This window comes from Morone saxatilis, unplaced genomic scaffold, assembly GCF_004916995.1.
Source record: "Morone saxatilis isolate NCDOM2014 unplaced genomic scaffold, NCSU_SB_2.0 Contig18, whole genome shotgun sequence".
Taxonomy (NCBI): domain Eukaryota; kingdom Metazoa; phylum Chordata; class Actinopteri; family Moronidae; genus Morone; species Morone saxatilis.
Window position 1 is genome coordinate 24,411,468 of NW_023339740.1, and position 15,654 is coordinate 24,427,121.

Consider the following 15,654-nt stretch of genomic DNA (forward strand, 5'->3'; position numbering starts at 1 on the left):
TGTGTGTGTGTGTGTGTGACTAGGTAAAAAATTACAGGAATAAAAATCCAGTTTGATTTCAGGAGACAGACTTTAAACATTTAAACATCGCTCTGAGGCTTAGTTCTCTGAATAATTTGCCAATAATAGCAACTATCAGAATCAGAAATAAATTATTGATCCCCCGGGGGGAAACTAGTTAAAAATAAAAATCTCCAATCTTCCTGTATTGTTCAGCTACTGATCAACCCATATGAATTTCCAGTTAGTCCCGCCCATTAGGTTGGTTATCATCCCTAATTAAAACTATGTTTGTCGTTAGTTCAATTAAAACAGAGAGGAGGGGCCTCCTGGTAGCTCACCTGGTAGAGCGTGAGCCCCACGTACAGAGGCTGAGTCCTTACCGCAGTGGCTCGGATCTCCCCTCTCTCTCTCCACTTCCCTGTCTATCTTCTGTTGCTCCTTTCTAATAAATGCAATAAAAGCCCCCACCGAAAAAAAAAAAAACGAGGAGCGAGACACACCCAGCCTCCCTCTATAGCTGCACATCATCAGCCTCTTATATTTCTGTCACTTTCTCTCTTTCTGTTAGAAACAAAAGGCATTTTAAAATAAACCACAGACCTCAGATCAGCCCGTTTCTGTCAGCATCTTTCTGTGTCTCTGTTCTCCGTCTCTGCCCTCCAACTGAACCCACCACACTTCTTTTCACGTCTGAACTTTTTGTTCTATATAATGTATGCTTTCTAAGCCTCTGTGTGTGTGTGTGTGTGTGTGTGTATGTGTGTACATGTTAACAGGATCATGCATATGATGGTGTGTTCGAGTGCGTGTGTGTAACCACAGAGGGACTGACACGCTGGGTTTGTTTTCCCTCTGTGCTTGTAAACAGGAGTTGCGCTGCTTTCATGTGCTGAGCTCATTACCATGGCGATGGTTGTGATGGCAACCCCGCAGCAGCGCAAGTGTGACAGGCAACAGTTGCTGCCACAAACCTCATGTATCCACCTCTTCATCTTCTCCTCATTGCATGTTTGTTCTCAGAAGGCAGATTTTTCACATTTTGGCTCTGATGCTATTCGTTCGTAACAAAAACACAGCGGTGATGGTTCTGGTTCTGGTTCTGGCCTCACCTGTCCCCACAGCAGCTCTCCCACGCCGATGAACACACACCACAGCCACTGGTCGATGGTCAGAGCCGTGCAGGAGAACGGCTTCCCTCCGAACTGAACAATGACGATCTGAGGAAGAGGAGGAACACATGTTGAATGAACTCTGGCAGTCTTAAAGGATTAGACTGATATTCTATATTTTTCTTATTGTCAACTGATCCCATGTGCGGACCCAAATCAACAGTGAATTGATCCTGCTAACTAGTACAGTCTGTGTATCCAACGCCTGATATATCTTATTCCTCTGTGCCATAGAGTTCCATTAAAAACACATCAATGAGTCACACTGTTGCACTGGGTGACATGTTCCTCCATTAACACGAACACACTAATTTAGTTTGACTCAATCCCACATACACCCTCCTGCTGCAGGAGATATTCACAAGAGCACCAAATGTGTATTTGGGAATCATTAGATGATGATCTATGTGACGATGATGAGGATGATGAGAGTTACCTGCAGAGCGAAGGTCCCCAGCACCACGCTGCAGAAGATTGGGTTCCTGTAGATGCCCTCGAACACGTTCCTCTCTCCGTGGATCTTCCTGGCGTTGATTTCATTGAACAGTTGCATCATGACGAACACATTGAAAACGATAGTGTAGTGCTCTGACGGCGGCGAGTGCAGGGGAGCGTTGCGGCCGCTGTCGATGTCGAAAAATGACTCACCTGAAAGAAGAAGATTTTATTAATATTATTAAAAACCTCACTTTTTAGACAACAAATAATAAATATGTTAATATGCATTTCCAAATAGAAAACTTACAGATCTCCGCTCATAATGATTTTTCCACTGAAGTAACGAGCGGGCAGATTCTGGTTGAATGGGTTGTACAGTTCTGCAGTTGGAGCATGAATGTTGTTTAACTCACCAGCGAAGAGCAGGGTGAAGATGATGACGAGCTGGTACACGGCATGGCCCAGGATGTTCTTCATCATAGTCCTGGAGATCAGAGGCTTGTTGCGGCCGTATGGTCTACGCAGCAGCAGAGACTCGGTGGGCGGCTCGGTGGCCAGAGCGAGAGATGCCAGCGTGTCCATGATGAGGTTGACCCAGAGCATTTGGACGGCTTTCAGAGGAGAATCCTGCAAGAGGAGGAGAGCTCGGGAGTTTAATTCACAGAATGAATGGAAATATGAGTGAATAACGTCTCCATCTTGTTCTTGCGCTGGTATTTCCCTCCTTTTTCCACTTCTCTTTGCACATTTTGAGTGGAGTCAAACAGCTTTGGGATAAGTGCACTGTTATTCTCAAATTAAACAAGTCTTCACCTCAGTTCAGTTTGCCGAGTGCAAATTTGTACTAATTTATATGCAATTGCACCACCTCTAATATTCACTTCACATTCAGAGTGTGTGTCACCACATGATAATATGATGTCTGTAGCCTCTGGTGGTATTTGCCTTTGGACACCTGCCAAGCTGTGTTTGGAAATGTACCATATACATATGTGAAGCACAATGTTACTGCATGATGATAGAACTTCCACCTTCTCTGCATGTTTTTAAAAGTATTATTTACAGTAAATATTCTCCTACAGAGACACTGAATCTAACTTAATTTGAAGATATGACAGTAAATACATTATCTATCATAATGTTTAGGTCACTATTAAGGAAACTGAAAATGATTTTAAAAGAGTATGCACTGCTTTAACATTGTCAGACGCAGCAGAATCAGAGATATCATCTTTTTTATTCCACGCATTCTTCTCCCTAGTCAAAAACAGGTGCCTACGTTACCCACAATGCAACTCACCTGCTTCTAGTAGCAGTTCCAAGTAACATTACTTGAGACTTTTATCACATATGCGGTAATATTTCCCAAGACCTGTAAACAGACTTTCCCTCTGAGTGGATTTACATTGCATATCCATTTTTATACTACCATCATTAAGCACCATAACCAATTATATCATAATGTGTTCTCTGCTAGACTGATTCAAATGCGTAAATGAAGCATTTACACACACACACACACACACACACACACTTTATAGGACCCCCTCGAGATCTGAAACCAAACCTACACCGATGCAACATTCCCCTGTATATACAATGAAAAACATAAATCAGTTTACAGTCTTTTAATGATCTGTGCCAACATGTCAGTGGTCTAACAGAAACCAAGCGGTGGATGATCAGTGAGTATAAACACAGCACAGCGACCACAGACCTGCTGAGTCCCTGTTATATTTCAGGATTATGATGGTGACGTGTTGCCATGGTTTCAGGCTGTGTCTTAGCCTACTTTGTACTCTCTACTCTGTAGATGAGTTAGTTATCTGTCCTGCCAGCTGTGAGCCTTTCAATTAATACACAGCCGCAAGTTACTTTTTTTATTGTGTCAGGAGTTCAGTTCCCTGATTAGAGAAACATTATGAAACAAAAGAATGTGACATGGCTCCCTCGCCTCCTCACAACTCTGAGACGGTTACATCAAAATAAAAAAAATGACTTGCTTTTTCTTTCTTGTTTTCTTATGTGGAGGTTTGATCAAGAATAAATGTACAGATGTAGTGTAAGAGCATATACATCAAACACAACAGCAAGCCTCAAGATGTAATGTAACTATCAAGACACAAGCTTCAGTTCATGTTCAATCATCAAAATCCACAGAGACGGTAGAACAATTAACAACTGAGGATGCAGGATGCAGCAAATGTTACAAAACTCTGCCTTTGGTCTCTTTATTTGTTCTCAAGTTAACATATTTTCTCATTCAAACATATGCATCCTGATGGTTGAAGCAGCTGACTGATGGAAGGGACATGAAACATTTGAGCCTGATGATATTAAAACCTGTGGAGAAGAATAAAACTTCCATATACATCAACTGTCCAAAGAGTTCACTGTTCTTTAAATGCAACTCCTCTTTACAAAGTCAATAGCAAAAACAACAAAACTGGTGATAATACCCCTTTACCGGGCTGTTGAGTCACCCTAAATCACCACAGGGGAAATTAATTCGCTGCAACAGCCCTATGAATGATTTCACTTTGATACTGGCAGCCCTGGACTTCAATAATAACATCAATAACCCACAGAACCCAAAATGCAAAGAATTGGGTACCCATAAACAAATATATGAATTATTTTTTATTCTTGGTTCCTGAATGCAACAGCACGCCGCTTTTCTGTGTCGTGATTGGCTGCGGAACAGAGAAATGTAGTGACTTTTACGTTGTTAATTTGGTTTGCAAGTGTTCCAAAGCTCCTGTTTCAGTAACACCAACACTCCCTTGATGATCCAAGAGCTCTCAGTCTGGGCAGACTCAGCTAATAGGACCGCTAGCTGCATGGCTAACCCTCTTGCGCATGCTCTTGTGGAATGTGTTGAGACTGCAGACCAGTGTCTCAGTGCAGTAGCTGATGTTGTGTACAGCAGTTAGGGTTGCCTTTGGGTATTTATGGCTAAACAAAAAGTACATTAAAAGGTAAAATATAGTAACACAGAAGGTTAAAGGGACAAAAGATTAATTTGTGTGAATAATAACGGTTTATTTTTGTGAACGGTCACAAGGACTGTTATTATCTCGGTTTATTGTTATTGAATGTAGTGTGACTCATTTTTCCTGATATCATTGTTTCCCTCTTTAATTTATACGTTTTGAGTTAATTTGTTGTCAAATAGTTCTGTGATTTGTTTCTGGTATAAACAAACCACAGTGAAACCACAAAAAAGGGAGGGGAGGGTAGAGAAAGAACTACACAAAATGTAACATTAGCATCTAAACATTTGACCTCTTTGACCTCTTTGTTTTTTTACCATATTACCACCGACCTTTACTGGCAAAAACACCAAAAATGGTGTTGACACAGCTGTAGTAATCCCACATTCCCTTCAGGGCCAGTGTGTAGCTTTCAGCCTACCTGTGTGATGCAGGCGCCGGTGAACGCCACAATCACAGCCACAACGTTGACAGTCAGCTGAAACTGCAGGAACTTGGAGATGCTATCGTAGACGTTCCTTCCCCACATGACGGCCTTAACGATGCTGGTGAAGTTGTCGTCGGTCAGGATGATGTCTGACGCCTCCTTTGCCACGTCTGTGCCGGCGATTCCCTGACAAGAAGCAGAAGGGGACGATCAGAACCTGGTTTATGATCTTAGATGGAAACTAACCAGTCAGCAGCAGGAGTTGAGCTTCCAAAATAAAATTAGAAAACAAGACCTGGTTGATCAGGAACAACTGCTCTTAAACATGTACATACATACATACATACATACATACATACATACATACTGCCTTACTGTCAACAAAATCTGATTATGTTATTCAACTGTTGTTCAAAAACTCTGCTGCCTGGTCCTGCTGCTGGAAAGACTCTCTAGACCACCAAATGTGTATTAATAAAAAAAATGGTCCCCAACAAATGCACTATTTCCTCCTGTTTAAGAAGCATTCACTGATTTGATTAAACTATACATTTACGTTTCCGTTTTTAATGGTTTTAGTCTTCAGTATAAACCAGTGGGCTTGGCTTGCCACACATCCTCTAACTGATGACACGGTGCATTTTATGTTAGAATTAATTTAAATGAATCTAAATGCAGGAATCATTCCATGAGCTGCCGCATCTTTTGTAACTAACAAGTATGACTGGATGACAAAGAACTCAAATATCAAACAGTATCTGCTGGTCAAAGGCTCAAACACTGTGTCTAAAAGAAAAAAAGTGGTATTTAATTGGAGTATTATCTGATCCTTTTTCCTTTCAAAATGGAATAAATCAGACATTAATATAATTCTCATTAAACGTATCTGCGTTGCAGATTTGGGCTAATGACACCTCAGGCTACATCATCATTATTTGCTTAAATTGAACGTTACTGTCGGTTATCTGTTGTTCTCTCAGAGCCTCAGCTCCCATTTAGATTTTTCCACGGTCTTTGGTATCAGAACAATCATTTAATTTTCTAGCAAGGTTGCAAAGTCTCAACATGAAATTGGATTTTTTCACTTCACATCTAAAACTAAAGCAAACTCTACCTTAGTGGTGTACCAGGGTCGGGAACCCCCAGGGGGGTCACAAGATGAATCTGAGGGGTCGTGAGATAATGAACAGAGCAGGAAAGTAGAGAACTATATATTTCTGCTACAGATATTACAGCTTGTTTCAACCTCAGAGGGGAAAATCATTCTTTGGTTCAACTGCTCCTGACTCATTTATCGTCAACATAAACACCTCAACTGTGACAACTGACACCATATTATCTCTTTCCAAACCTAAAGGAAAGGTCCAGCTGGAGCACAGTTTCATGAGAGGTGGATATTTTTCAGAGCTGGTGGGCTCAGGAATACAGTCTCAGCTGCATCAATCTTCTGTTACCTGCGAAGGCGTATGACAGAGAGAGGAGAGGGAAAGACCAGCTGCTCAGGTCAGACTGGATTTAATAGAAATGTACCTAGTTTTCTTAGAGAGAACAACGTGGCCAGTCCCCCCCTCCCTCCCTCCCTGGTGGTTTGAGTTTGACTGGTTTTAAGAATAACGCAGCTAGTGTGTACAAAGATGTGACAATAACACACATTAACACATGACTGAAGAGCGAGTCTCGTGTTAGCAGTAACCATAAAGAAGCTGTGATGTGAGTTCCTGTGTCTCTCTGCAGAGTCAGACTCTTCCAGGCAGATGGAGGTGGATGGCTCTCTGTTCTCCAGCTGAACAGGTGATAATTGAACGGGGACACTTGGGTGCAAACTGAAAATATTCCAAATGGGACGCATTAGTACTGGAAGGTCTGTACTGGTTTAAATCCCAAGACTGCCTCCTTGATGTGTTTAGGAAAAGTAACTACTGACAGAGTGCTGCTTGACAGCGCAACAGCTGCTCGGCAGCCTGCAGGAGACACTGGTGTTCGGATGGCTCTCCTTAATAAATAAAGGTCACAACAACTCACAGGAGGCAGCTGATGTCACTGAGCTCATCCAGAGACCCTGTACTGGTTTTAATTGATCAATATCAGCTGATCATTTGGTCAGTGGACAGTAACTCTTTGTGCACTGGTGTCAGCTGGGAGAACTGACGCACTATGAATCTTTTTTTTTTTTTATGATCCAACAGAACAAAGGATCTGAACAAATATCAGCTGCTGATATTTGACAAACACTCTGACAGTGTGCACAGCTGGTTTCAATCAGTCTCAATTTCAGCAATATTTCTTAGGTGAGTTAAGAGCTGCTGCTGGTTTACAACTGCATCAGAGCCCACAAACCTCTTAGTTTATTACTTTATTTGGCAGGGACAGTGCATAGTATTATTATTTACAGGCTTAATCACAGTCACTTCACGTAGTAGCTGGGCACATCATACATTATTAGACTTTTAGACTATGGTGGGCTCTCAAAAATCAGATAATTTGGCTATATAGATGAGGGATCAGGATATTGTTAACTAATGTATGCTTAACTGTCTGTGACTAGCACTGATATTATTTACTCTACATTAGACAGCCGTGAGATAAAAATATAAAAGACACAGCCATTCTCCATGTTGTCCCTCTGTGTTTCGGTCTTTAAAGAATAAGCACAGTAACGTTGTCACACACTGGGGCCCCGCTGTGCAGATGAGCAGAGACAACCAAGCTCAACATTTATTGATTTATTATTCCATTTCACAGCTATCTTAATAAATCCACGGCATTAAACTCAAGAGCTATTGTGGATGATGTAAAATTCCTATTTCATGGCTGCATTAGAAATGTAATTAACTCAAAGGGCTTTTTTTTTCATTCCTTTCGGTAATGATGCAGAACTGGAGCAGCAGATGAGTGAAGAGCTGTGAGAAGAAAAGAAAAAAACAACAGTGAAAAGGTGGAAAAATGAAGAAGTGGTTACCATGGCAAAGCCAACATCAGCTTTCTTGAGGGCGGGGCCGTCGTTGGTACCGTCTCCTGTCACTGCCACCACCTGCCGAGTCTCACCCACTGTGCTGTCAATAATACCTGATCAACAGGGCGGGGGGAAAAAATCTCCATTTAAATGAGCGTATGAATATTTCAGAAAAGACATGAAGAACAAATTCATTCTCTCCTCCTGTCGTAACTTTAAAATCACAAAAATGTAATGACTATTTGGTGTGTTTCAATTAGAGTTCAACCAATATGATATACAAGGCTTAAAACTACATTTATCTTCTACACAAGGACACATAAACATATAAGCAGCTGTACAACATGCTAAACAGAAAACATCCTATAATACTGAATCCCACCTTTGACCAGAGTGTGTTTGTCTGTTGGTGAAGAACGAGCAAGAACGCGCAGTTTCGGCCAAACTTTGTCCAGACGTTCTTGTTCCACCTAGAAATATATAAAATGTGCCAATAGTTTAATAAAAACATTTTAACACAACAGCCGTAGCATCATAACTCTCTTCAACATTGTCTCATTAATTTTTATTAAAACATATAAAGTAATGTATGCTTTCCTGTGTCAACTAGCCAATATATAGGATGAGCTGTTACCACATTAATAATTCAACGATCATTTATTGATTGGTCCTATGGCGAGTATGGCTGTATCACACATAAATATGCTCATAAATAATACTATATATATCTGTATATATTGTCCAATTTGTCCCGCCACAGTTTCATAATGAACCAAAACACCACAACACAGCATTTCTCACGCCCAGTACAAGTATCTGCTATCCATTACCTAGTGGACAATCTTCCCCCCTGATCTATCTGTCCTTTACGGTCCAGAGAGACGCAGCCACGATATATTTTATAAGCATGGACCAAGTAAAGCTAGAGGTAACAGCAGTAAACACATCAGCCTGTGCCGATGTCATTCAGGTATCACACTGGTTTCACAACGTTTCAAAAGGCTACGACATCCCCCACGTTGCTCCCACAGGTAAACTGTGTAATAACAATATAAACCAACATGGAAAACTTTATCTTGGCATAAAAGATTCTGCATTAGTAAACACCTAAACAGTGACATGGTTCTCTTACAAACAACCAAGTAGTTCTTTACTCCCTTATAACTGTTTCAGTGACAGCAGTTAGTAAGAAGTAATTTCCACCAGCTGAGGAAAGTGTATAGTTTATAGTTTAATTTAATAGTGTTTACTCCCACGCCACGATGAAACTAACTTACACACAGCTGCTGCAACAACCTGCTGGACTCTAATGGGATAATGATGTTGCTCTTTGACTGCTCTATGTGTTAGGGACAAAGATTTGATAAGCCAAAATTACATCCAGGCTCAGTTGCTGTGGTCAACACTTCACACAGCTCCAGGTAAAATTTGAATGTCACACTTGTTGGCTGCAGTAAAAGATTTCTGTACTCGTCTCACCTCTCCCTGGTCGTTTCTGATCTGCTGGTTGAACTCCTTGCCCTCCATACACAGGAAGTCCTCCCCGGGCGTAATGATGCCACATTTGGTTGCGATGGCACGGGCGGTGTTAATGTTGTCTCCAGTAACCATACGTACAGTGATGCCCGCACGCTGGCACTTCGTAATAGCCTCAGGTACCTGGAAGAGAGTCAGAAAGGTCAGAGAGTCCAGAAGGTCACAGAAACTCATTAGCTTGTTTTCCTGATTTATCCATCGGTTTAAAGATGCTTTTGATGAGAGGATCCAAGGACGTTCGCTCATCAAACCAACCAACCCTGTGTTATTGTGAGTTTTTTGGTTTATTTAGCTGAAATGATGCATGATAAAACAGACACAGATGCCAACATGTGGGATTAGACTCATCTATCATGCAACAGCAGCAGCAGGTTTTATCTGAGATCCCACTGTTGCTGTTCTTATCCTAATCTCTAGTCCTCATTCATCTCAGAACACAGAGTGAATAAAAAGAGATACAGTATAGTCGGACCTCTGTGAGGAGCTCATGGCAATATGACCGTCAACTGAGAATCAGAAATCTGTTGGACACTTCCCCCCTGCTCATCAGGTGGCTCAACTGGCATTTGATGGAAACCAGCAGGGGTTCTGTGTTTCCTTACAGATACACACACATCGTATGTGTGTCATGCAGAGGGGAGCCTTGACCTGAGTGAAGGAGTGAAGAGGTTGGATGACCAGTCTTTAGATTTCTTTATATGTTAAAGTGGATAATAAACAGACAAATATAATATGCTGAGGGCCCCCAAACAGCACTAGCTTATAGCCGAGGCCCCCCTTTAAAAGATGTCTTTAAAAGCTATACTGAATATATATAAATACTATACAGTACAATAAGGTTTTGATATGTTATATATTCCTATAAATTATATTTTATAATAATACACATATTAAAGAGGTAATAATTGCATTTTATTTAATTCTTCCCCAGCCCCCACTTTAAAAAATACTGTCTGTCTGATGGTAACTGCTCATATTTACAGGTCTTCATCATACACTCCTTACTGGACATAGTGACTATTTTATGCAATTTGTTTTTATTATTTACCGACAATGAAAAATACCAGGCAATAAAACATAAAGTTAAAATGCTCTCCACAACAGATCGATAGAAGAGGGTCAATATATTTCTGTCCACTTTAAACTGTCTCGGTTTACGGATGAAATACATAACGCTGCAGACCTTTCTCATAGATACTCGTTAGAATAAGAACTGTAAGAATAATTTAATGCCTAAAATAAAAAAGCTAAAATATTCTGAAGAGTCCTGTGTCCATCACATCACAGGTCGTGTAGAGATAAATGTTGAGCTGCTGACTGACTCCTGCTGCTCTCTGGTTATTTCCATCCTGTCTGTGATCTTTGTGCTCTGACATTAAAGCAGCAGGCAGCACTGATGCTTTCTGGGCTTCATTACAGGCTTCATTTAACACCTCACAGCATCCAGACTCTCTGCACACCTGACCAGGACTTAAGGCTTTATATTAGGAAAATACTGTCTGACTATTGAATGTTTTTAACGTCATTTATCCTCATAACACAAACAATACTACAATATAATTATGAGCAGACTGTCAGATCAGTTCAGTTACACTCTTCATGTGAAGATAAAGATGTGAACTATATGTTCTTTCAGGAATAGGCTGAACTTCATTGAAACTGCTTTATATCTACAGTGCATGGAGGACATTTCAAACTGAACCAAACTCAATATTTTATGAGTAAAAACAGTTTTTAACCCTAACTGCTGATTATCAAATAGAGCCACTGACGCCAGATCAAGTGAACAACCCGAGTGCAACATCGTGAATGAGAAATTACTGTATGAAAGTGTGCGCCATTATGCTCATTTGTAAGATTCATGACACTGTCACAGACAAAAGACAGAGAGGGATTGTGGAGGCAGTGGGATGCAGCCTGGGGGATTTCCTTAGACTTGCATGCTTTTCATTCCACCTTAAAGCATAGAGATTTAGAACAGATAGAAATGCTTTGATCGCTTCTCATTTGTGCAGCGACTACAGAGACTGCTTTGTGTCCATCGGCATTTACACAGCGTACAAAAATTCTTGTACCTTTTCTGTTCAACATCTACATGCTACCACTAGCACAGATTAAAGGAAACAACATTACCATAATAATACAGAGCGCACAGATTTATATAACAATATTACCAGGTCTTTATGTCACGTACCAGCACTGATTAAGAGCACTGAACAAAAGGTCCATTTCTGTAGGGGTCCTTTCCATAATGTTGTCAGACACTCTGGGTCAGGGTTAATTTCAACCAAACCAGCGTTGGTGATTGTTAAAAATACTATGGAAAGACTAGTTTTGGTCTTGAGTTTTATTTTGTTTTTTTGTGTTTTGTATGATTACCTGCAAGGTAAAATTACTGGTTTTGTCAATGGAGTCTGGTGGGCCGTAGCAACCATTTGTTAGCAGTCTAGTGTGACTTCTACTATCAGTTAATTTTGTATTATTCTTGAATATTAACGGCCATATTGGCCTTAAAAAAATTATAGTGTCTACAGTACGTCTGAACATTAAACAGAGCAATCATTGCCAGATCAAATCTATTCTTATGGGGATGAACTGATGACGAAATACGAAAATGACCAATATGTCCAATATTGTCGTCAATGCCCCTGCTTCCCAGACATAAACCTAAGCCAGCATCAGGTGTTAATTATAGGAAGTGTTTTCAGGCGCTCTGTACCTCAGGTCTGACGGGGTCCTCGATTCCGACCACAACAATGCAGGTCAGGTCATTCAGGATGTCGTTCTCAGTTTCCCAGTCCGGCTCTCCAGCCTCGGCCGGAAAGTCTCTGTAAGCCACGCAGATGGTCCTTAGCCCGTCACACGCCATCGGCTCAATCACCTTACGCACCATTTCGTCACGGTCCTTGGGCTTGAAGATGCGAGGCTGACCCTGGGCATCCAATATACGCGAGCATCTGGGAGAGGAGAGGAGAGGAGAGGAGAGGAGAGGAAGGGGAGGGAGATCATTAGGTGAAAAATGCCACGCGTTACCTTGTGCTGTATTTATTTATTTTAGTTTATTTGAGCTCCTTTCTTACTTTCTCAGGACAATCTCTGACGCGCCTTTGCTGTACATGCGGTAACCTCCATCAGCGTTCTTCAACACTGTGCTCATGGACTTGCGTGACGAGTTAAAGGTGTAAACCTTGTACATTTTCTCTTCGGGGACCTCGTCTCTGATTGGCTGGTAGTCCCTCTTCAGTTCCAGCACCATGCCCAGCAGAGCGCACTCGGTCTTGTTGCCCACGTGGCGGGGCAGGCCGCCTTCTTTCTCCGGAGGCTGAGAAAAGGGAAAAGGTTTGGATGTGATGTTAAAGTTTAAAATCAGTTTTGTGTTATCACAGACAATGAGGAGCACTACTTCTGTATGTACAGCTGAAGTTAGGTTTGATTTTAATGTACATTCACTCACACAAACACTTGTCTGAGTCTATTTTTTGTGGATCTGATTTGCTCTTTATTACATTTGGGAAAGTTTACCCAACTCCAGCCAGACTTATTACCCGAGTAAGCATTATGTTAGCCAAAAACTCCTGTTCCTCCCCGTCCTCAATGCCAAAAGACTACTATAAAACTTTAATGATGAATCCGCCACAGCTTTCAGTGATAACTGCTAGAATGGAAAGATTGATGATAATGTATGTCTACTCTCCTACTTCTGAACTTGAGATTTTTGGAAAAAAAGGACATTTTATCCAGTCCTCACTTCTTCAAAGGGCTGTCTCAGACCGGGTTTTAGGGTTATGGTTAAAATTAGGTTCATGTTTGCGTTAGTATTGTGGTTATGTGTAACTGTGACAGTGAAGGTCCTACCAGGATCTTGGTGGTGTACGCTGAGTTGATGGAGATGCTGTTGACCATAATCTCCAAAGTCTCTGGTTTGATGGCGTCCGGCTCTGGCACCGTTTTGTAGTGCGTGTCACCGACGTACGCCTGCACCACCGTCATGCGGTTCATGGTCAGTGTGCCCGTCTTGTCCGAGCAGATGGCTGTTGCATTGCCCATCGTCTCGCAAGCGTCCAGGTGACGCACCAAGTTATTATCCTTCATCATTTTCTAAAGTACGGAGAACAAGGTTACAGGCTGAGGTTTGATTTTAGACGTAGTTTTGGAAACAAAATGACCTGGCCTTAAAGTTAATGAAATGACTGATGAATCCCCCCCCCAGACCTCCACCATCCTTGCTTACTTTGACAGAGTAGGCCAGAGAGATGGTGACGGCGAGCGGCAGCCCCTCAGGAACCGCCACCACCAGCACCGTCACACCAATAATGAAGAACTTGACGAAATACTGGATATAGATTGGGGTGCACTCGGCCACCCAGGTCCGACCCTGGACGGCAAACGTGTCAATCACAAAGTAGAGGATGAGGATGATGACGGTCACAGCAGACATGATCAGACCTGGTTACAATGAGCAGAACAAGCAGAGTTCAAACACAAGCCACTTGTTTCCAGACATTTTATTACAACATAAAAAATTTATAATATTCTATTCATTACAGCGATTAGCTTGTGTTTTTTGTTGTGGTAACACTTTGAAAACATCTCGTGGTGCATTCAGGGACAATCTGATGTCCAATAACTAATATAATAATAATAAATAAAGCAATAGAAACTCATATATATATATATATAAAACTCAGTAAAGATGTTATTTTGATCATGTTCTGTATTAAACCCTTGTAGCCTCATGTACCATGTAATCACAAATTCCCTGGTTTAATTCTGCTCAAGTGTTCTGTATATTTATTATCAAATAAAAGTAACAAATACATTTTAAAAAAATTTACAAAACAAAAGTTTGCAAAACGTTTTCAGTCTTTCATGTCTCATGTAATCAGGCTTGACAGCTGAATGCAACATTTGAAGCAACATTTGAACCCGTTTCATAGGTTTATAAAACACACTGAAATCACAGTAGAATTATGGTTAATCTATAACCAATTATTGTTGGTATTATTGGTTTATATTTCACCAAGCAGGCGAGGTCTGAAACAAAAGGTAAAAACAGGCATCTGCACTTAACAATACAATAGGAAAAAAAAAGTAAAAAATCTACATTAACCACTGCACACTGGAATGGCGATGAATTACTGTGATTTATTAGGAGCGAACAATGCGTTTCACCTGTAGCTTCCTCAGGTTCGCTCAGCCAAGGAATCTGAAGAAGCTACAGGTGAAACACGTTTTAAAAATCCTTTTAAATCACAGTAAAGTCATCCTAGTAAACAGTGGTTCATTTTGTCGCCCAGCGACCTACAAGCACCTGACTGCTGTTGGCAGTTTTATTTAAGTTATTTGTCTGTAAGTCCGACAACATCCTGAATGTAAAATCAGAAACAGGTGAAACAGAAAAATCCACAGCTTGTGTTTTTCTGCTTCATCTCTCCTGTCAGTCACCTCGTGTCTATTTCTGTCCTATAATGAGGGGCAGTTTATTACCGAAGCCCCCCCCCACTCTGTCCTGAAAGTCCCTCAGTGTATTAAGGTCAATTGAAACGACACAGAAAATACCGGGATGAATTATGTTCCCAATAAAACTGAGTGCATTCTGACCCTCAGTCTTTCAGTCCCCTCACTGCCTGATCACTTTGTATGCTATTAAAGGAAGAGTCCCACATTTCTGGAAATCCTCATTCTTTGTCTTCTATCAGATAAGAAGATGGGTCAGAGAAGTTTCATCTCTGCACGTCCAGTAGGGAGTTCAGGATGTGTTAGCCTTAACTTAGCAAAAAGACTGGAAGCAGGTGGAAACTTGCTAGCCTAGCTCCATTAAAACAAAAACTCTCCAAAGCTGTTCTGTTTTACGTGTATCGGCTAACGAGCTATTCCACCTTGCAGTCAGCTGGGTTTAGATAACAGTAGAGTTAAGACAGAGCTCACACCTTAGCCAACCCACAATGAAGAAATACTTTCTTAAAATAAAAGATAACAAAAATACTAGAAAAAAAGTTCCACAGTATAAAGCAGATTAATCAAGGTGTGACCAGTGACTTGACATCCGCATGTTAGTATTGTCACTGCGTGCATGTTAGCGCGTCGCTCAAAGCACTGCTGTACAGGCCTACAGAGCTGCTAGCATTGCTGCAG

The 15,654-nt window shown here is 41.2% G+C and overlaps 1 protein-coding gene across 3 annotated transcripts in view; it reads right to left on the bottom strand.

The window, feature by feature from the left end:
- LOC118328193 (plasma membrane calcium-transporting ATPase 1-like) overlaps positions 1 to 15,654 on the bottom strand; it is a 92,681-nt gene that overhangs the window by 18,035 nt on the left and 58,992 nt on the right. For all 3 annotated transcript variants that reach the window (XM_035661805.1, XM_035661807.1, XM_035661806.1), the window contains exons 9-19: positions 13,751 to 13,965; positions 13,375 to 13,617; positions 12,600 to 12,841; positions 12,239 to 12,476; positions 9,463 to 9,642; positions 8,366 to 8,453; positions 7,990 to 8,096; positions 5,025 to 5,216; positions 2,024 to 2,237; positions 1,609 to 1,820; positions 1,113 to 1,220 (exon numbers count right to left, since the gene is read on the bottom strand). In XM_035661805.1, coding sequence (XP_035517698.1) covers positions 1,113 to 1,220; positions 1,609 to 1,820; positions 2,024 to 2,237; positions 5,025 to 5,216; positions 7,990 to 8,096; positions 8,366 to 8,453; positions 9,463 to 9,642; positions 12,239 to 12,476; positions 12,600 to 12,841; positions 13,375 to 13,617; positions 13,751 to 13,965 — 2,039 coding nt within the window. The remainder of the gene's footprint in view (positions 1 to 1,112; positions 1,221 to 1,608; positions 1,821 to 2,023; positions 2,238 to 5,024; positions 5,217 to 7,989; positions 8,097 to 8,365; positions 8,454 to 9,462; positions 9,643 to 12,238; positions 12,477 to 12,599; positions 12,842 to 13,374; positions 13,618 to 13,750; positions 13,966 to 15,654) is intronic.